General features: G+C 38.9%; 1 protein-coding gene and 1 non-coding gene across 12 annotated transcripts in view; both read right to left on the minus strand.

Moving 5' to 3' along the window:
* ADD1 (adducin 1) overlaps nucleotides 1-22,320 on the minus strand; it is a 68,402-nt gene that overhangs the window by 28,936 nt on the left and 17,146 nt on the right. For all 11 annotated transcript variants that reach the window (XM_051616938.1, XM_051616944.1, XM_051616943.1 and 8 more), the window contains exons 2-4: nucleotides 5,913-6,125; nucleotides 4,191-4,353; nucleotides 2,923-3,074 (exon numbers count right to left, since the gene is read on the minus strand). In XM_051616938.1, coding sequence (XP_051472898.1) covers nucleotides 2,923-3,074; nucleotides 4,191-4,353; nucleotides 5,913-6,107 — 510 coding nt within the window. In that variant the 5' untranslated portion in view covers nucleotides 6,108-6,125. The remainder of the gene's footprint in view (nucleotides 1-2,922; nucleotides 3,075-4,190; nucleotides 4,354-5,912; nucleotides 6,126-22,320) is intronic.
* TRNAP-CGG (transfer RNA proline (anticodon CGG)) lies at nucleotides 747-818 on the minus strand. The gene has a single exon. It is a non-coding gene; the product is annotated as a tRNA-Pro (tRNA).

The following is a 22,320-nucleotide window of genomic DNA, read 5'->3' on the forward strand; positions in this document are numbered from 1 at the left end:
CCGACAAAGATGTGAAGTAGCACCAGTCCCAGTATCAACCCTTGGGGAACACCACTCGTCACTGGTCTTCCTCTGGACATTGATCACAATGCAACCACCCAGTGAGTGGTCCATCCATCCAATCTGTACTGTTCCAGTTTTGATACCAGGATGTCATGTGGGACAGCACTGAAGGCTTTGCACAGGTCCATGTAGATGACATCAGCTGCTCTTCCTTTGTTCACCAATGCCGTGATCCCATTGTTGAAGGCCACCAAATAAGTCAGGCAGGATTTGCCCTTGGTGAAGCTGTTGGCTGTCACCAGTCACCCCTTTGCTTTCCACATGCCTTAGCAGAGATTTCAGGAGGATCTGCTCCATGATCTTGCTCGGCACAGAGGTGAGACTGACTGATCTATAGTTCCTTGGGTCTTCCTTTCTCCGCTTCTTGAAAATGGGGATTCTGCTACCACTTTTCCAGTCAGTGGGAATTTCTCCAGACTACCAAGACTTTGCAGAGGCTTTGCAACTTCATCTACCAGTTTGTTCAGGAGCCATGGATGAATCCCATCAAGTCCCATGGACTTGTGCTCCTTCAGATGGTCACAAACCGGCTCTTCTCCTACAGTGGGGAGATCTTCCTTTTCACGATCCATGCCTCCACCTTCTCTAACTTGGATAGTGTGACCAGAGCCTCTGCTGGTGAAGACTGAGGCGAAGTAGTCATTGAGTATCCCAGCCTTCTCCATGTCCTGCATGAAAAAGCAGGGCTCGTCCGGGAGTTGAACCCGGGACCTCTCGCACCCGAAGCGAGAATCATACCCCTAGACCAACGAGCCAGGGTGCCAGCACTCCCCAGGGTTGTCACAAAGGTACTTATGAGTCACCTAAGTACTTCCATTACATAGAAGTGTAAATGATGCAGAATATCTTTTACTTATCTATGCAAGAACAGGCATTATCCAAAATGCCCTAAAAGCTAGTAAGAAAGCTCAAGCACAAGATAAACACAGCAAGACTCACAAACCACCTTACTTCAGGTTTAGATCCAATTAACAGCTCATACCCTCAAAGCAAACCAAGACTTGGCAAATGATGTGCACCTTCTGTAAACCTGTGATCTCTAATTCTGCCTAACCCTGGAGGCATCCGAGTTTACTCTACATTATTGTACTTGACATAAAAGCTCTTGATGCTCTGTAATTCTGCTTCTGCATCAGGACTACACCAGTCTGAACAATTCCACAGAGAGCAGCTGTCAGTAATTTATAAAGATCCAGAAAAGCAAAAAGACTCCACACAATTCTCAGATATGCCCAGATCGTCATACGCACTCGCATCCTCACAATTTCTTTCTCTTGTGACACACAAGCTCATTCCTCTGACAGAAGGCTACTGTATCTTTCTCTTTGGTTAAGTGAATTGACAGCTTTTAAATTGAATGCCATCAAACAATATTAGAGCTCACAAAAAGCTGGAATTAAACTCCAGTTCTGAATGAAGTGGCAGGAATTCACCACATTCCAAAGTAGTGCCTTACCACACTACTACTTCATGTATTGGTGAACAGAACAAAGACTATTTTGTAAACTGCAAGTACAGCAACTTTATTCTAGATCAGCTTCTGAAGGTAAATTGTAAGTCACCTTTCAGAATGCTGTTAACTGCAGGAGTTTATAAAAGACGGGTGAACTAAAACTTGTGATTGCTAGTGACAAGCTATGGACCAAGAGCTTTTCAGTACCACTTTGGCCCTCAAAACTGTCTAAAACACTTTGAGAATTTCATACTCCAAGTGCTATGGCTGTTGATACCTCAACTGGTATCATAACCTAACCTTCCTGTGCTTCCCCCCCAGCAACAGAAAGCAAACCTAAGGCATTCCATCATCCACATGCCCTTCCCTAGCCATGCCTCTCTTCATTACATTTAACTCTTTACCTAAACACAAACATTCCCAGGGCTGAACTTTACTCTAGAAAGCCATCTCCAAGCCTGCTCGCCTAGTAATATTTTTACAGCATTAATGTTTCTTTTGCAAAATCAATTCTCCTGTCACATATGAAAAACGAGGGGGTGGCACAGAGCTGTTTACAAGAACCATTATCTTGGATATGTTCCCTTACTAAAGGGACCAAACAATCTCACCAACATTGCCATGATCCTATGCCTAACCGTATCATTGATCATCTACATCGGTTCACAATTAGCATATCTTGAAATCTCAAAAAGCAGTAATAATAAAATGATCGCCTCATTCAGACTGCAACCAGAATAACTTCAAATACCTAAAGGACCATCTCTACTATGTAGAGAAAAAAACAACTCAGCTCTGTTAGGAAAACAATTGACTGGGTTGCACGCCACAGCTGTGACTTTACTCATGAGACTTATGTTGATCATTCTTCTGGCATATAAAACCTCCTTGGTTTGACCTCCTTGTCATTATTTTCATGGATGCCAGTGATTACTCAGTCACAAGGAAAATTGTTGGCACACTGCATTAAGTTAAATAGTTTGCTCATGTTCAGAAATATTATGGCTTCTTTTTGAAAAAGTTTGGCACCTTGAACGATAAAATCATCTGAACAACTAACAAAAAGATATTTTAGTACTTATCAAGAAAGCTAAGACATGACCTTGCAGAATAATACACAATTATTCAGAACATTTAAGATACTAATAGACTGAGTCAGGAATCTTAATTTCATCATAAGAACTTTCATGTACACTCTCTTAAGACTCTATTTGGCCTATGGTAGCTGACATCCAAGCTGTTCCAGTTCTTATTCGTGAGACACAATGACAAAAGCTCTTCACTGTTACGCTGCTTTCAATACCACTTTGCTTCTCTTCCACACAAAGAGAAAATGACAGATGGGGGAGAGAAGTAATTCTCTTGTATGTGAAAACAATTGGTTCAGTTATCTGTTGATTACTCACTGTTATATGATTGTAAATAAGCTGAGACCAGCCAAAGAGATCTGCTAATCTGTAGAAAGCTGCCAATTTACATCGTAACAACTTCTCCCCTTTTTCATAAGCAATGGAGTCTGATCCTCTCAGATCATTCACTGGTGTCACCATGCCGAGACCTGAAAAGGAGGTATACAAAAAGCATACAAGGGGTTGCATTCAACCTTAATTAAAGTCTATCAACATGCAACACTATTACAGTGTTGGTTTTAGTTTATATCAACATATCAAATTAAAGAATGGACAGCAAACTTTATTTAGTATAACATAATAATTTATATTACATGAATATAACAACTCTTGGATAAGACCATTTTTCTTCAGTAGACTCAGCATTCGTTTCTTCCTTGAATAATCATTAGTGCTAAGGTGACTGTGTTCCTTGGCAAAATATTTTTTTTCCTCTCTCAAACTAATGACTTCTAGCTAACAAAATTAATTGTTAATAGAAAAATGGGACCCCAAAGATTCCACTTTTCAAGATATATGATTTGGTATTTCTGAAAAGGAGAATTATACATCTAAAAAGATGCACACAAGTTCATTTAAATAGGAAACGTTAAGTACAAGCTAGAGAGAGGAGGATTATGGTAAATAATTACAAATACTCTAGTTCCAGTTCCAGTGCAATTAGAAACGTGGCTAAAAGTAACTGTGATAAAGCAGTAACAGGCCATGTGACAGTCTAAACTACAGATTTATTTTGGAGCACAGACAAGGATTTATATTATCTTAACATAAAACCTGTGTGTACATGCATTTGCACACTGGCTTTTGTTTTCTTTCTTGTTTTGCCTGTTGGTATTTCTTGTCTACATAGCTTCACTTCACAGAAGAAAGCTGCAACCCATATTTCAATTGTAAAACTAATTAGCTTCTGAAGACCTTCACCATTACTAGACTACTAACGAGCATTGCATTTTCCTGCAGACAAACCATGTGGTAGACACAAGCAATACTTAAATCTTCACATTTTTTACTAGTGTTGACTTACCAGCCTTACTTTTCAATTAAGATACCATCATACTTGAAATAGCTTTTGAATTAAATTATATGCATGAATCACATTGCAAACCACATTTCAAAACTAAATCAATTCATTTTATGTATGCAGTGTTCCTGTGAGCAGAACAGGATAGCATTTGAACTCCACAGCACTGTTAATTTCATTCACACTGTCACTATTTAAAGACTTAAAACCAAAAGTCAACTATTATAAATTAAGGGGCACTCACTCATGTTTAAAGCAGCCATTCCGCCCTGTGGTGCTGCTGGGTACACATTTGGTACATTTGTTGTCATGAAATCTGCAATCTGCTGTAAAGCCAATAAACCTGTTGGGTTCTTCCCCTTCTTAAACTGCTCCTGGATCATAGATTCCAGTTCTTCACAAAAAGCCTAGCAACGGGACATAGCATATTGTAAAGCATGTTCAGATGAACTCAACCTTTTATACACAGCTTCATTTTAGCACTTAGATGCACCTTTGGAAAAACATCTCAGGACAGAACTACCCGGTCCGTAGTGTTACTTGGAAATGTTGCTCCGTGGAACTGCATGCAAGTCACTGATATAACGATGATACACTGATACAAGTCAATGATACAAGTCACTTAGTTTTTGTGAATAGTTATTCCAGCATTCTCCTTCAATTAACACCAAAGGCTCACTACACAATACTAATACAGATTTCTGGAAGAAGGAGCAGAAGGTACAATTGACTTAAACAAGAAATGTGAAAGGAAAAGTAGTAGAACCAGAAGAGAGAAAGAAAATTGGTAGTTGGGCTCACAAGGAACTGAAAGTCAAAAAGGCATCCAGGAACACAGGAAGGAATAGCCATTGAATTTAAAAAATATGTTTAAACAAAGGGTTTGCTTTTTTCCTGCTTTTTCTTCTTTTTGGCTTTGGATTGCTTTGGTGGGAGGTTTTGTTTTAACTTTGAAAGAAAGAAAACAAGGTATTTTTTCCTATTGCTGATATCTGCTGCTTTCACAAGAACACTGGAATTTGTACTGAAAGAGAAGTATTTCAGTCATTCATAGAATCATAGAATGGTTAAGGTTGGAAGGGACCCTAAAGATGACCAGGTTCCAACCTCCCTGCCATGAGCAGGGACACCTCACACTAGACCAGGCTGCACAAACCCTCATCCAACCTGGCCTTAAACACCTCCAGGGAGGGGGCTTCCACAATCTCCTGATGTCTAACCTAAATCTTCCCTCTTTCAGTTTAAAACCATTGCCCCCTGTCCTATCACTGCCCTCTCTGGTGAAAAGCCCCTCCCCAGCTTTCCTGTAGGCCCCTTATAGGACACCGAGTGAATCTAAATAAAATGGGTTGATTTAACATAGAAATAATCCTTATTCTTAAATCATGTCATAAAATTTTTAGTATCTAAAGTTAGCCATCAGTTATTACAAAAGGAACAAATGTTTTGAGAGAAATTATTTTGTGTACTTTCTCCTTGAGGGAAACCTCTTTAGTATGAAATTTCAGTCATTTATTGTTTATTATTGTGCATCCTTTCAGAAAGAGATATATAAAAATATTTCATATGTCAGAATCATGAATGAAAAATAGAGCACAGGACGGACCTGCCTTGTGTAACCTACTCTTAGACAAGTTATTTATTTAAATTGTTTAAATGAACGCTAAATGTGAAACAAGTGAAAAAATGTCTGACCAGTACTAGATGGGAGAATATGAAAAAAAATTCAATGATTACACAGAGAATTCAGAAAGAAAGACAGAGAAGCTTCTTCATGAGTAGACAATAAAAATTCAACCAGATAATGTGAGAAAAACTTAGGCTACAATTAGGATAGTTTAGAAAAAAGGCCAACCAGAAAAAAGACCAAATAGATCCAAGATACCACAAAGCTCTCCAATTCCATAGTGATATTAAAAATAGAAATAATTAATCACTTTAAAGATGAAGCATTTTATTTTCTTACTGGGCTTTGAAGGATCATGGAAACTCTCTTCTTCTGTTCCATCATGTTAAAATCCTGGCGAAGGTCAGGTGCCATATTCCTCTCCCTCAAATACTCTGGATTGTTTTCATCAACTCGATCAAAATACCTCTCTTTATGAGGGGCCGTTGTTGGAGGTGGTGAAGTCACCACCCCCACACCAGAATCACCATTCATAGCACAGTTTTTAGGAACCTGTGAAGAGGGAGCAGGGAAGTGGAATAAATAAATCAAGGAAGGAAATAATTTAAAATTTCGTATGTGTTTCTTGATTCAGGATAACAGTTCAAATCCATCTGAAATTAGCATGGCTTCCCAAACACAGAAACTATGTTTGTGCAACTGAATAGCAATATTTTAGAAGAGATAGAAAGATTTTAAAATGTAAGATTAGAAAAGTAGGCTAACATATATGCAAAGTCAAATATGCTACATATGTACATGCTACGCACAAAACTAATACAGAACCCACCTCAGCTTCCAGTTCTTTAAACTGTCTACACAGCTCAATTTTTGGAAGCATGGAAGTCCCTCAAACCTCCTCATAGACAATGCCAGAGAAGTTCAAGATACATGAGGTCTAACCTCATGCTCATTAGTTTTGCTTTGATTCTTTTACTTAGAAAGTTGAAACAGACATAATGGAAAGATCATTGCATAAATTAGAATTTAAATAATTACAGAAAACAGGATATTACACATGTTCATTAATATGAAGACTCAACCCACCCAAACATGCTTAGACTTCAAACTCACTTCTGGAGACCAACTCAGAAATACTGACTCTACAACCTGAGCTGTGCTTGTCACAAAGGTATTTATTTTAGGTTCATTCAACAACATGCACATCATGAGTCCCCAACATAACAAGGACATAGAACTCCTCAAGCATGTCCAGAGGAGACCCATGGAGATGATCAGAGGGCTGGAGCACCTCCTCTATGATGACAGGCTGAGGAAGTTGGGGTTGTTCAGCCTGGAGAAGAGGAGGCTCCGTGGTGACCTTATAGCAACTTTCCAATATCTGAAGGGGGCCTACAAGGCCTACAAAGCTGTGGGTGGCTTTTTACACAGGCATATAGTGAGAGGAAAAGGGGCAATGGTTTGAAGCTTAAAGAGGGGAGATTCAGGTTGGACATTAGGAAAAAGATCTTTTCTATGAAGGTGGTGAGATGCTGGAACAGGTTGCCCAAGGAGGTTGTGGATGTCCCCTCCCTGGAGGTGTTCAAGGCCAGGTTGGACGGGGCCTTGAGCAACCTGATCTACTGGGAGGTGTCCCTGCTCATGCAAGGGGGTTTGAACTAGATGATCTTTAAGGTGCCTTCCAACCCTAGCTATTCTATGCCTCTATGATTCTATGACATTAGCATGTGGGTTTTGGGATCTGAAAAGCACACACATAAACACAACTGCCACTCACTGGCCAGGGTTCATTTCAGTTTTTCATGTTGTCATCAACAACTGCACATATCTACGAGAAAGGCTGAAAACTCAGCAGGTATCGCTCATACACAATATCTTTCATTCACAATAATCCCTCCATGTAATACTATTCCAGTTTCCTGTGCACAATATTACAATATTCATTCCAAAATTCTTTTTAAGATTTTCCTTCCTGCCTTCCACCAACAGCCTTCTACTGTCAGTCCTTCCCCAATAGCCTCCTCCCTGATAAACAGTTCAATAAAACCAACCTTGCAACACTTTGAGACTCAAACCTCTGATTCCTGATAATGACATACCAAATTAGAATTAAACTTTTTCAGAAAGTATTTTCTTTGCATATTGCACATGACAAAACAAAATGTCTCTAAGACAAACTGTACTTCACTGAACATAATATCAATATTTAACTCTGAATGGCTTGCTAGTTCAGCACACTGCAATTATTTACATCACACACAAAATATGCAAGTTTGAAATCCCTTGTCATAATCACATTTAGCAACTTTTACTAAGAAGAAAAACTATCCAAGAAAAATTAGTACATTTTTTTCCTGGAGGTGGAAGAATAGATAAAGAGAATACAGCAGCAGAATCGAGCTGTACATCCCAGTAAGGCAAAACAGACCCATTTCAATAACACTGATTAAGATTTGAGGTTCACACAGCAAGGAAAACCCCAGTTTAAACAGTCAGCTTCATTATACATCTTCAGTTTTGCAAGGATTAGATATACTATCAGCAGATTTTAATGTTAAGTCATTGCAATTATTTTTGCTATGTAGCAGAAAAGTTTCTGTGTAAATTCATTTAAGTAAAGATTATTCTACATTATAGCTAGTAGTTTTTATATGTCTATTCTTTTACTGGTCTTAGATTTTTCTTAGTGACTCATCTTAAACTGTACTTGCTTGTGGATTTCAATCTGACTTAATTTACTTGAATACATATTCTCTAAAATCACCTCAGATATGGATGCACACAGAAAAGGCAAGTTGACATAAATTATTTTGAAATGCATACGCATTTAAGATCTTTGCAATGAAGAAAGTTATCTATTTCAAGATTTCAGACTTAGCAGATCTCGTCCTCTTGAATTCTTACATTAGAAAACAAGTATAAAAACTCAACTGGTTTCTTATCTGAGAATGAATAAATCACTGAACTGAGAGAGTTAAAGTATTTTCCTTGCCTCTGCAAAAGAGGATACTACTGTCAAAATCTATGTAGACAATTAAGACACTGAAGTTTTAGATGTTCAGTGATTTCCACCCACTGGGTTGCTATATTAACACACACAGACACCTCTGCACTATTGAAAGTATTTCATTTTAAACCAATCAGTTTAGGCTTTAGAAGCCATGGTAGGATTTTTTTACATTTTTTTTCTTTCAAGTAAGCACATACACACATCTTTATTATCATAACTTCTTTTAATTACTAGTTTTCCTCCACCCAGATAAAAAATACAGGGCATAGTGAGAAGAAAATTTGCTTTTCTCCACATGGAAAGCCTTTTAAGGTAGACCTAGAAAGTTTTAAACAAGTGAAGGAGTCAGCTATCCCTTTGTAACTTCAGATCCCTAACATGCACTCTTCGTCACTGCAACCTCCAGCCTGCACCATCTGCCATTTCATACTCCAAAAATGCCTTCAGAGGCTCACTGTCACTTTCCACAACTCACTTCTGAGCTCTAATAGCTATCCTGATGCCTCCACATCCAGGTATTTGTTGAAAAATGTCAGTTTGCAGATCCAAACATATGACTTATAGTCTCACAATAATAGCTGCCTTGACTCAATTTAAGTCTGGACTTCACCAGCCTGTGCTTATCCCAAGGAATCAGTTCAGAAACCATGCAAGGAAAAGCCCACAAATAAAGACAAACAGAAACACTAATTCAAAATGTGTAGTGCATCCTACTGACCACAGCCACAAATGTGTATTAACTTCAAAGCAAAGCATGGGAGAACTATGAAGTCCACTCATACCACCACCAGCAGAGAACAACAGCCTGCTCCTGCCTGCTGAAACATTCAACTTCCAGAGTATTTTTAAGTGCAACACTTTATCTTGTGCTTATGTGCAGCCCTCTTTAAAGAAGAGTGTATGCACATCTGCAAACATAATTTTGCATTTAACTTACACTAATCCCATCTCACTTTCAGAGCGCCAAAGTTATTTCCAAATTAATTACATACATAATTACTTTGCTATTTCTTACTCACACAGGAAAGAAGCTGGTCCCTAGCAGCCTGCACAAGCAGCACTGCTTTGGGATCACAGTGACTTGCCTGACTTGTATTACTCCTTCACCCAAGTATAAGATGGCATTCTAGAAGGTCCTGGGAAGCTTTTACTGCTTCACTACTATGTAGCAGCAATAATTTAACAGAAAATCCAATGTTTAACATTAAGTGATCATTTGATACCTAAGGTTAATTATCAGTTCCATAGCTCAGTTTTGTAGATGCTCAAAATTAATGACATCCCCTTTCCCATGAGGTCTCCTAATTAACTGTTCTAATGTAACTGTAATACTAATAGTTTACTTTAATGGCTGTCAACTACTGATGATAAAAGTATCGATTTTTTAATTAGAAACATTTTGACAACATTTTGCAGAAGCCACTGAAATTTATTTATGAGTTTCCTCAGAAGACCCTTTGGGAGAGTAAGGCATAAACTCTCTATTAAGAGCTTCAATAATATGGAGACCAATAAATTTTAAAAAAGGGAATCTGAACAGTTAATCTGAACACTTATTTAGGAATGGCCAATGGTTCTATAAACTGGGAAGTCACACTGAAAATCACAACAGGCTGCCCCAACAGTAAAAAAAGGAAAAAATAAGACTGTCTTCATACCCACAACTCTGCAGTAGAGACAGTTCCTTTCTGATGTAGTGTACTACACCCCCCAAGTAAGATAAGCTGTAATGTCAAAGGACTTTTGCCATGATAAGTGTTTTTATGTAGGAGCCTGTTCTAACATCACTATGCCAGAAAAAGCCACACCCTCAACTGAAAAAGCTGCAGCTGGAAATTTAAGTGAATAAAAAGCCCTTCTCTCAGAAGCAGTTATCTTCAAATACAAAGAGACAGGCAGAGGGAACAGCACGTATTAGGGGGGTGGAGAGATAAAATATTAATCACACCTTATAGTAACTGAAGCTATTAGATCCATTCTTCTAACACATATGTACATACAAACACTAGAATTTTTTTAAAAACACACCAAATTAAAGCCACCAAGCCAACAGCATATTGTATTTATCTCAGGGCAGGGGTATGTGTATGCATGTACTATAAACAGGTTGCTTTTAAAAAACATTTTTTGTCAGGAAATCAGCTTCACAGCATTTATAGCACATTTACAGATACTCAGTATTGTTTACAAAAAACATCCCGAAATTATTATTAATATTTTGGGTTACTTTCAAAAAAACATGTTATCTTTCAAAACCAATTTCCTCCCCATTCTCTTCTAACCCAATAGTTTTCTCACAGGATTCACCTAAGAGAAGTGTTGTTACAGCGTTTATTTTAAACAGAGTAAGAAAGTTTTAGAACAGGAATGCTATAAAATTGCTCATGTTAACATCCAGAAAGAAGAAAGATCTCCATTTTTAAGCAGCTTACGTACCTCAGTACTCAATCTGCAGAGTTACATGATGCATTTATAATTAAATACATTTAAACAGATAAGACAGTGAATAAGAAACTACAATAATGTAATGGTACATTAAAAAAACAATCCTTATATCTAAAAAATTATACAAAAGAACTTAAAAATGCCAACATTGGATCTGGGCTGGAAACTCCCGGCCATTAATAAACACATTAAAAACCTTAATATTAATTCTTTTCAATACTCCAAAGTTGGGACAGATCTAATTACTTATGCCTCTTGTAGTTTACAGGTTCAGTGTTTCTCACCTGAACCATTATCATTAGTATTATGGGAACCTTGGGAAGATTTAAAATGTCTCACATGTACACTAGCAGGGAGCAGCTAACTTCATTTCTAAGAAGAAAGAAATTTTTTTAATCACTTACAGGGTGGTTTTGTTATTTTATTTTTGCTTCACCACTCCCAGAAAGAATTGTTTTTACTAAGACTGCAGTCGATGGGATTTGATCTAATCTAAAAATTCGCTGCCACCAACGGGCTGAGTACACCTCTTCATACCAATGCAGCTTTATGTCTGCTAAGGCCAATTTGGAATAAAATTATGCTATGAGAAGCAGGAAAGAGGTTGTGATATGAAGAAAAGGGAACCTAAAAGGCATCTAAAAAATACATTGCCAACCCTAAGACAGCACATGCGAAAGAATCCAACACCTAGTGGGTTTGGGTTTTGTTTTTTTTTCTTTAATTTAGGAGGGCTATCTGATAAAAACCTTACAAAAGTCAAGGCACTTCAAAGGAAAAAAAAAAAACAAAAAACAACTCTGCTCTCTTCTGGTACCTTACAGTTTTCCTGTACAAAGTAATATGTGAGCGAAACACCTCTTATGGACCCTGTTTCAAATCTGAAAAATACATAAGCAGCATGCTTCTCAACTGTTGATACAATCATAGTCATTTGCAACACAGACCAAGGTTACCCGATTCCAGAATGTGTAGTTTCTGAGACCTGTTTTAACAAGAGAATCACAGAATTCTAGGGGTTGGAAGGGACCTCGAAAGATCATCTAGTCCAATCCCCCTGCCAGAGCAGGATCACCCAGAGCACATCACACAGGAAGGCGTCAAGGCAGGTTTTGAATGTCTCCAGCGAAGGAGACTCCACAACCTCTCTGGGCAGCCTGTTCCAGTGCTCTGTCACTCTCACAGTAAAGTTTTTCTGATGTTTATGTGGATCAGGAATTTGCTTTGTATCCATTTTTTTCCTGGCAGTTCTTTCCTGACAGTTCTTTCAGCAAGTTATCTCCTCTAACACCAGAACTATTCCACTATGTCTAACAGAGATGAAAACAGAGTTGAAAAGAAATTAGTGGGGAAGAGGCAAAGGGGTAGCAAAACAAATTAAAATAAAGTAACTTGTTTTTCTTTACTGTTGTGCCATCAGCAGTCTTAGGAGTAAAAGAGTCCTAAAAGGCTCATGTAAGTGACAAGTCAGGCAGTGTGCTAGCAGAGGGACGGAAGGGAGCTCTATTTTGGATATGAACAGGAAAGAATAAAGAAAAGACAAGGCAGTTCTATGGCCCAGGACAGGGAGTCAGGGACCATGGAAAGCTACAGACCTGAAATTACTGCACAGGGGAAGTCATGAGGCAAGAGGAGGGAGGAAGAGGAAGGGAGTGGGCCAAACAGCACTGGGGTGGTGCAGCACTGCAGGCAGCGAGAAACTCAACAGGTAACTGAGCCACTGCGAACAGACTGAGTTAATGTGAAAACAGAGTTGATGGGGAGATAGCAAGGAAGCAGATCATCCATCTACAGAAAATAAGGTTTCATTATCACTTGGCATCTGCAAAAAAACCTTTTTTAAAATTTGCACTGTTACCACTTCACTCAATATTCTGTTATTTTCTGCATTTTTTCCAATTTTCCTCTACTTTAGAATATTTTCTACACTTGCTCCTTTAAAAATTCATGTAACTTTGTAATAGAGAAATTGCTTAAAGATTTGCACTACAACTGCCATCGTTTTCAGTGAGAATATTTTGGCACCAGTGACACTGGATTTGCTCTTGCCATTTCAAATGTTTCCTACTGAACTTTTAAAAGGAAAAGTTGGCATTATGTTAGGAAGTCTAAGAACAAAGAAAGTAAATCATGACTGTACTACTTACTAGACAACATATTTAACATCATGAACAATCATATTCTTTTTTAGCAAATGTTCCTAGCTCATGCATCTTAAAAATTTCCTCTGCTCTTTGTTTTCAAACAGGAAGAGACTCTTCCACAAACAAGAACAGTTATTAATCTAGTACTGAATGTAGGCACCATAATCCTGTTTATTAACACAGATGCTGTCAGTTAAAATATTGGACTCTAAAAACAGAGAAATACAACAAAAAGTTCATCTAACTAGAACTATTGCATTTTATACCTGTAATATCATGCCTTAGTATCTATGACAGTAGTTCAAGAAACAAGCCCTGTTAGGGGAGGAAAAAAAAATAAATAAACCTGACCAAGTCACAAAACCTTACTTGAAACACACCTACTTTGTCAGCAATTATTTCCTATTTTCACCTTCTCCAAAACACAAAACCAGAAACCTAGTACAGAGGGCTGTGACCGAAGGTTACATTACAGGACTGGCAAAAACTATTTTGAGCAAACTCAGGACCTCAAACCCTACAAAACAGTGAACATTTGTATCAGTTTTTAAGACAGTCTTATATGTCTACTGAAGGTCACTAACATTTCTTAGTATATTATTTCCAATACTTACATTAAAAGTATCTTTAGATGATTAAGAACATAGAATAAAACTATAAACTTGTTTCAAATTAGACCTAATATTCCGAATACTTATGAAGGGTGAAAATTTATGTAAGAGAACTGTCAGAACAGCAGTTGCTGTTGGTCTTTTACAAAAAAAAAAAAAATTCTCAAAAAACCAACCCCATGCACAGAAAAACATCTTCAAAATTATGTATCTTAAGAAACAAAACTTCAAAAAGTACTTCTGGTAACCTACTAATGATCAGGTCTCCTAGGCTGCTGTATTAAGAAAGAAGCAGGTGGTCGGAAAAAGCCAGCATGGATTGACAAAAGGGAAATCACACCAGACTAAACCAATCACTTTCTACAACAAAATTACATTTTCTGTCAGCATGAGGAGAGCAATGGATATGGTTTAACTGGACTTCAGCAAAAAGACTGGCCCTATTTCTCACAGCCTTCTCCTGGGCAACCTGGCAAGGTACAGAATGAATGGTGGTCTGTGAGATGGGCAGGAATCTGGCTCAGGGCTGCACTCAGAGTGGCCATCAATGGTTTTTACTGAGGATGGCAGCCTGTCACTCATGGGGCCCCCTAGGGATGAGTACCAGACCCCACGCTGTTCAACACATCTTCCTCAATGACCTGGATAATGGGAGTGAGAGCAGCACCACCACCAAGTTTGCAATGACACCAAACTGGGTGGCGGGGTGAATGTGTCAGAAGGGAAAGCCATCTTACAGACAGACCAGGACAGGCTGGAAGAGTGAGCTAGCAAGAACAGTATGCAGTTTAACAGAGACAACAAGTTCTTTGTCCCTGCAAAGAAAAAGGCTTGGGGGACCTCATCACAGTTTTCCAGTACTTAAAAGCTGGCTACAAAAAGGATGGAGGCTCTCTCTTCACAAGAAGCCACAGGGAGAGGGGAAGGGGCAACAGGTACAAGTTGTACCAGGAGAGGTTTCATCTTGATATAAGAAAAGTTTCGTAAACATAGAACAATCAGTTACTGAATTGAACTCCACAGGGATGTGGTGGAGTCCCCATCAACTCAAAGTTTGCAAGACATGACAAGGCAGCTAGTTAGACAATCTCATCTAGGCTCATCTAGCAGAAGACTAACTTGTAAGGATTATTAGCTTGACCTATTCTGTTAAACAGAAAGGTTAACCGGTCACAGAGGTGATAGGGCCTTTCAGTCCTGCTAACAAGAGTATGGAGATATTTAACACTTGGGAATGAATAGCAGACACGCTGCCCTTGAATAGAGAAAGAAGTTTCTAAACATACACACACAATACCAGATCAATAATTTTGCTTTATAAGATTAAGTTTTAATCTAACTTCCAGAGTACCTTCTACTATCTGTCTGCACTGACACCAGTCCCATCTGAAATCTGTGAAACTGCCCTTCCTACTTAGGCTTCAGGAAAAGTAACTTCCCACACACACAATATGCTCATGTTATTTGCAGCTTCCAAAGCACTTCTAGTATTCTAGCACTTTGGGTTGCTTTTCTTTTTTTTTTCTTTTTTCTTTTTTTTAAATAGCATCTTCTTCCACTGGTAGGTTGGTGACAGCTGGAGAGTGAATGTCAGACAGAAGGCACAAAGACAGTACCAAAACCCCTCCTTAATCCTTCTCCTGCCCCCAGGTCAAACTGATCAGACTTGCAATTAGGACAAATTTTCCCTCAGATCACAAAGGGTATCTCTTACTGGTTTTTAATGATCTTCAGTGGGGAAGATGGCCAGCCTGGCTGAACAGGGAGCTTTTGACGGGACTTAGGTAAAAGAGAGGGGTTTACCGCCTTTGGAAGCAGGGACAGGCAACTCAAGAGGAGTACAGAGATCTTGTTAGGTCATACAGAGAGAAAATTAGGAAGCCAAAAGCCCAGCTGGAGCTCAACTTGGCCACTGACATAAGGGACAGCAAAAAAAAATATTTACAAATTCATCAACAATAAAAGAGAACCAGGAGAATCTCCATCCCTTACTGGATGCGGGAGGGGGAAATTTCAACCAAGGATGAGGAAAAGGCTGAGATACTTAATGCCTTCCTTGCCTCCATCTTCAATAGTCAGACTAGCTCCCCCCAGGGTGTTCAGCCTCCCGAGCTGGAAGATAAGGATGGAGAGCACAACAAACTCCCCATAACCCAGGCAGAAATAGTTTATTATCTGCTTCTGTACATAGACACTCACAAGTCTATGGAGCCGGATGGGATTAAACCAAGAGTCCTGAGGCAGCTGGCAAGGGAGCTCCCTAAACCTCTTTCCATCATTATCAACAATCCTGGTCAACAGGGGAGGTCCCAGACAACCGGAGGGTGGATAATGTGATGCCCATCTACAAGAAGGGTTGGGAGGAGCATCCGGGGAACTATAGGTCTGTCAGTTTAACCTTGGTACCAGGAAAGATCATGGAGTGAGCTCTCATAGCAAGTGCAGGGCAGACAGGGATCAGTGCCACCCAACATGGGTTTATGAAAGGGAGGTCTTGCTTGACCAACCTGATCTCTTTCTAAGACCACGTGACCTGCCTTTTGTAGGAGGGGAAGGCTGTGGACATTGTCTACTTGGACTCTGGCAAGGCCTCTGACACCATCTCCCACAACATTCTCCTGGAAAAGCTGACGAATCATGGCATAGACAAGTATACTCTTCACTGGGTAAAAACCTGGCTGGATGGCCGGGCCCAGAGAGTTGTGGAAAAGGGGGTCAAAACTAGTTTGGTGGCCAGTCACCAGCAGTGTCCCTCTGGGCTCTTTTGAGGCCAGTCTTGTTCAACATCTTTATCAATGACCTGGATGAGGGGATTGAGTGCACTCTCAGTAAGTCTGCCAACAAACTGTGTGGCAGTGTTGATCTGCTTGAGGGTAGGAAGGTTCTACAGAGGGACCCGGACAGGCTGCATCAATAGGCCAAGGCCAATTGTATGAGGTTCAATAACATCAAGTGCCAGGTTCTGCATTTCAGTCACAACCACCCCAGGCAGCGCTACAGGCTTGGGGAAGTGTGGCTGGAAAGCTGCCCTGCAGAAAAGGACCTGGGGGTGCTGGAGGACAGCCAGCTTAACATGAGCCAGCAGTGTGCCCAGGTGGCCAAGAGGCCAACAGCATCCTAGCCTGCATCACTAATAGTGAAGCCAGCAGGAGTAAGGAGGTGATCGTGCCTCTACAACTACCTGAAAGGAGGCTGTAGGGAGGTGGGTGTTGGCCTCTTCTCCCAAGTGAATAATGACAGGACAAGAGGAAATGGTCTGAAGTTGCAGCAGGGGAGGTTTAGATTGGATACTAGGAAGAACTTCTTTACTGAAAGAGTGGTCAGGCACTGGAAGAGCCTGCCCAGGGAGGTGGTGGAGGTACCATCCTTGGATGTATTCAGGAAATGTGTAGATGAGGAACTTCAGGGCATGCTCTCGTGGCCAAGATTGTAGGTTGTGTGTTGTGGGTTTTTTTGGGGGTGTGTTTTGTGGTGTGGTGGGGTTTTTTTGTTTTGTTTTGTAGGGATTTTTTTATGATTCGACTCTGTGATCTCAGGGGTCCTTTCCAACCTAGATGATTCTGTGTTTCTGCAGCATGAAGTGCAATTCCCCAACATGACTAATTCGTGCATACCTATCCTAACAAATTTCAGTGACACACACTCTATACATTCCTGAATACTTTAGCTTGTCTCCCTGGCTTCTTCAATGCATTTCGCAATTTAGTCCACAAACTGAATTGCTTAAGTTGTTATTTTTTAACTGACTTTTAACAGCCTGTAGATTAAAAAGGGTTGCACTAGAGGGGTGGTCTCTCTATACCTTGTTGACAAAACTATCAGATTTCTTGAACAGAAAACATTAATGACAAGTATTTTTTCCAGCCTGCTCTATAGCAACATTAACTTTCATCACTGATGTAATACAGACTCAGATACACTACTCAGTACTACACAAGAATGAATCGAGTAACTTTATTTTCATTTTTATCCTCTTAATTGTGCAGAAGATACCTGAGACTAAGGCAATGTAAAATTCAAATATTTTCCTACCATTAATATTAATGTATGATACCAGTACCAGAAAACAAATGTGCATTTATTTTTCCCATCAGGGTCATGAGTACATAACAAATACAGAGGTTTAACCCAGTCACTGCTTATTTTTAGGTTTCTGTGAAACCACATGCACTTTCCAAACCTCACATCAAACACACCAGTAAGCCAGTGCCCTCAGATTTTTGAAAATAAGTCAAATCAGAGCATCAGCTTGCAAAGGGCAGGGCTGAGCTTTATTCCATGAGCAGTTAGAAAGCTTGAGACAAACTGATCTGACCCAAAAATGAAAACCAGCCTCAAAGTGAAGTTATAAATGCTGCTAGACTTTGACTTTCAACACCAGATTTGTGAAAAACACAAGTGCATACCTCAGTCTCTCTAAGAAAGAACTGAAACCGACCAAAGTGAAATTGTATGTTTAATTTGCCAATGTAATAAAATGGGTTAAAAAAAATAATCCCTATTTTTCATGTACATGCATTTTAAATCAGATTTTCCTGGGAAACAACACACCTAAAGTCATGAAAGTCACCAAATGGCTTAGCAGTACATTCCAGTGAGTCTGCTGGAAGGAAAAACATCTGCTTACACAGAGGTGGCACTTACCCAAAAGGAGTCTACTGCTGCTTCACAGACTAGCAAGCTCAGGGACACATGCAGTGGTTTCATCAGTGGCTTTAGGCAAAAATGTGATCCAGGGTAGGATCTAAGATTGAGGACAAGGTTTTACCACTGTCCATCATAAACTTGGGATTGCTTCTGACACAGCAGATGGAGAGGAAGAGCACAGAGCACAGGCTCTTCCCCACAACAGTGGAGAGGCTGTAGTGCTGCATGAGAAGTGAGTCCATAAGCAGCTTTACCAGAAGGCAGAAGACTTAAGAGCTCATATGAATACAGGAAACAGTATGAGTTGCAAGTTGGCAGAAGAAAAGTCACACACATGCGCTGGGTGCAAAAACAAGAAAGAGAAGATTTCTTCTTCTGTCAAGATTTTATTTTGACATCAAGGTTCAGCAAAATGAACAAAGCCTCTACACAAAGCAGTGTGATCACAACAGCATGGTTTCACTTCTCCTATGAGGCTTTAAATGCAGTATTTTCTGATGGTACCACCCTTCTTTCTCTCAATAGAGTGGAGCAAACTTTCAAAAATCAGACATGAAAGTCTAATCTAACTTTAAAAAAAATGTTTGTTAGCGTTTTTCAAAAGGGCGATACCAGATCAGTATCTGGGGAAAAAAAACAAACACAAAAAACCACAACAAAAACAAACAAGCAAAAAGACCACACCCACATACCCAGTGCTATCACAGATACAAAAAACTGACAAACTTATGTTAAAAATTTAAATTATCTTCAATGTTCACCACTGTTGAAGCCACTTAGAACCTATGCATTAAAAAGCACTGTGAATAACAAAAGCCACCATAAAGGACAGGTGAAAACTCACATTTGAACAGAAACATAGATACTTCCTTGATACTTCAAAAATGCAAGAAATTTCAGTGACATTGCTCACATCTAAAGTATTAGCATTATGATGCATAAAGGATGGATTGCAATAGAGCAGTGCATAGGCGAGACGGCCCCATCTTGGCTAGGATCCAGTTATTTTCATGTAGACTGAATAGCAAAGGACTAGATTTCTGCAACATGTTGGCAATGAAACAAAACAATGTCCTCTAACCCTTTGAACTATTCTGCAAAATAACTTCTTCCAGAATAGCTGACTGATGTTTGGTATCTTTATTTATGGGGAAGACAAAAGTAGTTAAGAGATTTCTTCCCTCAGTTACACAGACAGCAAGAATGCTGCCCTACATTTGTTACAGCTAGGATTTCACTTTATGCAAGCAGGAGAGCTATTTTATGGATTTGGTTTTATTGGGGTTTTTTTTAAGTTAATTCAAGTTAACCTCTGAAAACATCTCTCATCCCAGAATGAAGAACCTGTTGATTTATTCATTTGGATGCTAACCTCTTGAATAGAGGACTTCCTGGGACAAACCCTGAAACTAATCAGGTACAACAAAATAAAGATCAGGTGCTTTTAGTTTTAAACATATTTGCATTGACAATGTTAGAGCAAAATTAAATGTACTGTATTCCAAGGGTTCAAGTCAGTCACAGAAATTACAATAGACTGTAAAGGATAACACCACACTTTACAGTCTGAATATACAAGCCCCACAATGAAGGTGGCATGCCCACAATCCCTCTGAATTGTCTAGGGACTTGTATGAACAAAGACACCAGGGCACTGCTTCTCAATCTCACCTCTAATATGAAAAATGCCATCCCTACAGAAAATTTTTCCATTTACTATTACTGCTCATTAAGAGGTTGAAACTGGAATGTTTAGAATAGGAGTAGAAAAAGATTCTGTAGGGGTTTAAACTATAAGACGTTTAAATGTGGAGTCAAAACTTACTGGAGTTAAGTAAATAGAAAATTTGGGGCTTTTAATCAAGGAAGTCTACTAAGAAACTGAAATTCTAAAAATCAAGTACATTAATTACCAAATTCTTCTTTACAGTTTATTCTGATTGTGTAAACGGAGCTTAGAGATAAGAGTTCTGGAAAAAGGACTGCAAAACTCTAGTTCAACTCCTCCATTCACTAGAAATTATTAACCTTAATAACAGCTCTTACACATTCTGATTTGGAGACAAGACATCCTTATTGAAGGGCAAACTAAAAGCACGTATCAGTTTTGCTTTCCAGACTGCAATGAAGTGTTAGTATGTTCCTTACATATTACAATTGGGAACTGTGTCACTAATGCTAGACTGTACTAAATTATACCTATTTTTCTTTTGCTAAGACATCCTACTCATTAACTATTCTCGTGTTGCTCTGAGCTCCTGCTCTGAGGTACATGGCCTTGAAAAAAATCTAACTTGCCTATCTTATCATAGAATCATAAAATGGATCCATTAATAGTAATAATTAGTTTTCAGAAAATTACATATACACACGTGGGTTTTTTTTAGAGCTTATACTTGATTTGTGATTTTATCTGAATCTGAGATAAGCTGTCTTTTTTTATACAATATCCCATTTTTGTTGATGGATTTGTTACGCAATAACATAATAAATCTTAAGCATGCTCTGGCATAATTTATTCCTATTCAAAATTATGTAATAAACGCCAATAATAAAATTCAAGCGGCTTTTCAGAAAACGTTAAGAAAGTTCTAAGGAATTATAGAAACTAATTCTAAGGTTTATGAAATCACAAAAAGCAGTCTGAAGAGGCTAAGTAACAGAATGTGGCACCACTTGGCAACAGAGCCACAAGGTAAATTCATGACTCATAACCATAACTTAGGTGATCCTATAGCAAATGCACCATAAGAAAAAAATCTGCATTATGATGAGACTGGTTGGCTGAGATTTTTGAGATGGAACTGACCTGAATATTCATGACTAGATGCATTAATTCGGCCATTATTTTCTGGCAGAGAATCCAAGTAACTCAGAAATTGCTAGTGATTAGAGAGTACGCAGGCATTATGCTGGAACCACCAAGTTTGATATGTTAAGTGGCACAAATGCTGCTGATGGGTGTGTTACCAGTCTGAGCTAGAAGACAGTGAATCAAAGTACATAAATGAGGTAAAGACTAATAGGAACACTGGAAATTTCAAGTAGGCTTGAATCAGGCAAATGAAGGCAGTAGAATGCTGAATTTTTTACTAACTTCTCCTTCATGTTCATCTGAGGCTTTTCTATGTGGCACCCTTCAGGTCTTATATCACTTCGCAGTTTTGATGGAGAAGGGAGGGAAAGGCAGAAATCCAGAAAATTATGAGACCAATTTAGTCTCTTGACAGAAAATTAGACAATTTTTAAAGCCTGTATGCAGGAGGAAAGAAATATCTTTGGAGAATGCAAGCCTAAGTATTAATTTTGATGTAAACCTTCCATGTGAGGTTTTATACCACACTTGCACATCAAAACAGATTCAAAATGTGAGACTCACATACATATTGACATCCTAATTCCAAATCAAAACAGCTAATAGCCAGTCTTATTCAAATTCAAAAACTCCTTCAGGTACACAAAAAATTTTAGCAAGACAGTGGTTTATACCATCCTTCATGCATCCTACATTGAAATTTTCTGGACAGTATTTAAAATTCATTCCTTATACAAAGAATTTAACACTGTCTTCATAGAAGTCTCAGAAGCGACAGTTAGACAAAGTTCATCCCATTACACAGTTCCCAAATCCAAGAGCATTCTTTTGTCTATCAGAATGCCCTTAACAACTTCAATCTACAGATTAAAGACACACAAACGATGGATAAAATCTTACTGGGACTCACTTTCCTGTATTAGTTTGTTGTTTGTTCTGTGTTAAGGAACAGTATGTCAAGAAACCCCCATGAACTCTATTTTAGGAGCAACCCATTTCAGTTTTTTTTTCTCAGGGGAGTGTGAATGTGCTCCCCACCCCAAAATTACATAGTCATGTTTCCTACTTCTTGGTA

Source organism: Apus apus, chromosome 4, assembly GCF_020740795.1.
Source record: "Apus apus isolate bApuApu2 chromosome 4, bApuApu2.pri.cur, whole genome shotgun sequence".
NCBI classification, from domain to species: Eukaryota; Metazoa; Chordata; class Aves; order Apodiformes; family Apodidae; genus Apus; species Apus apus.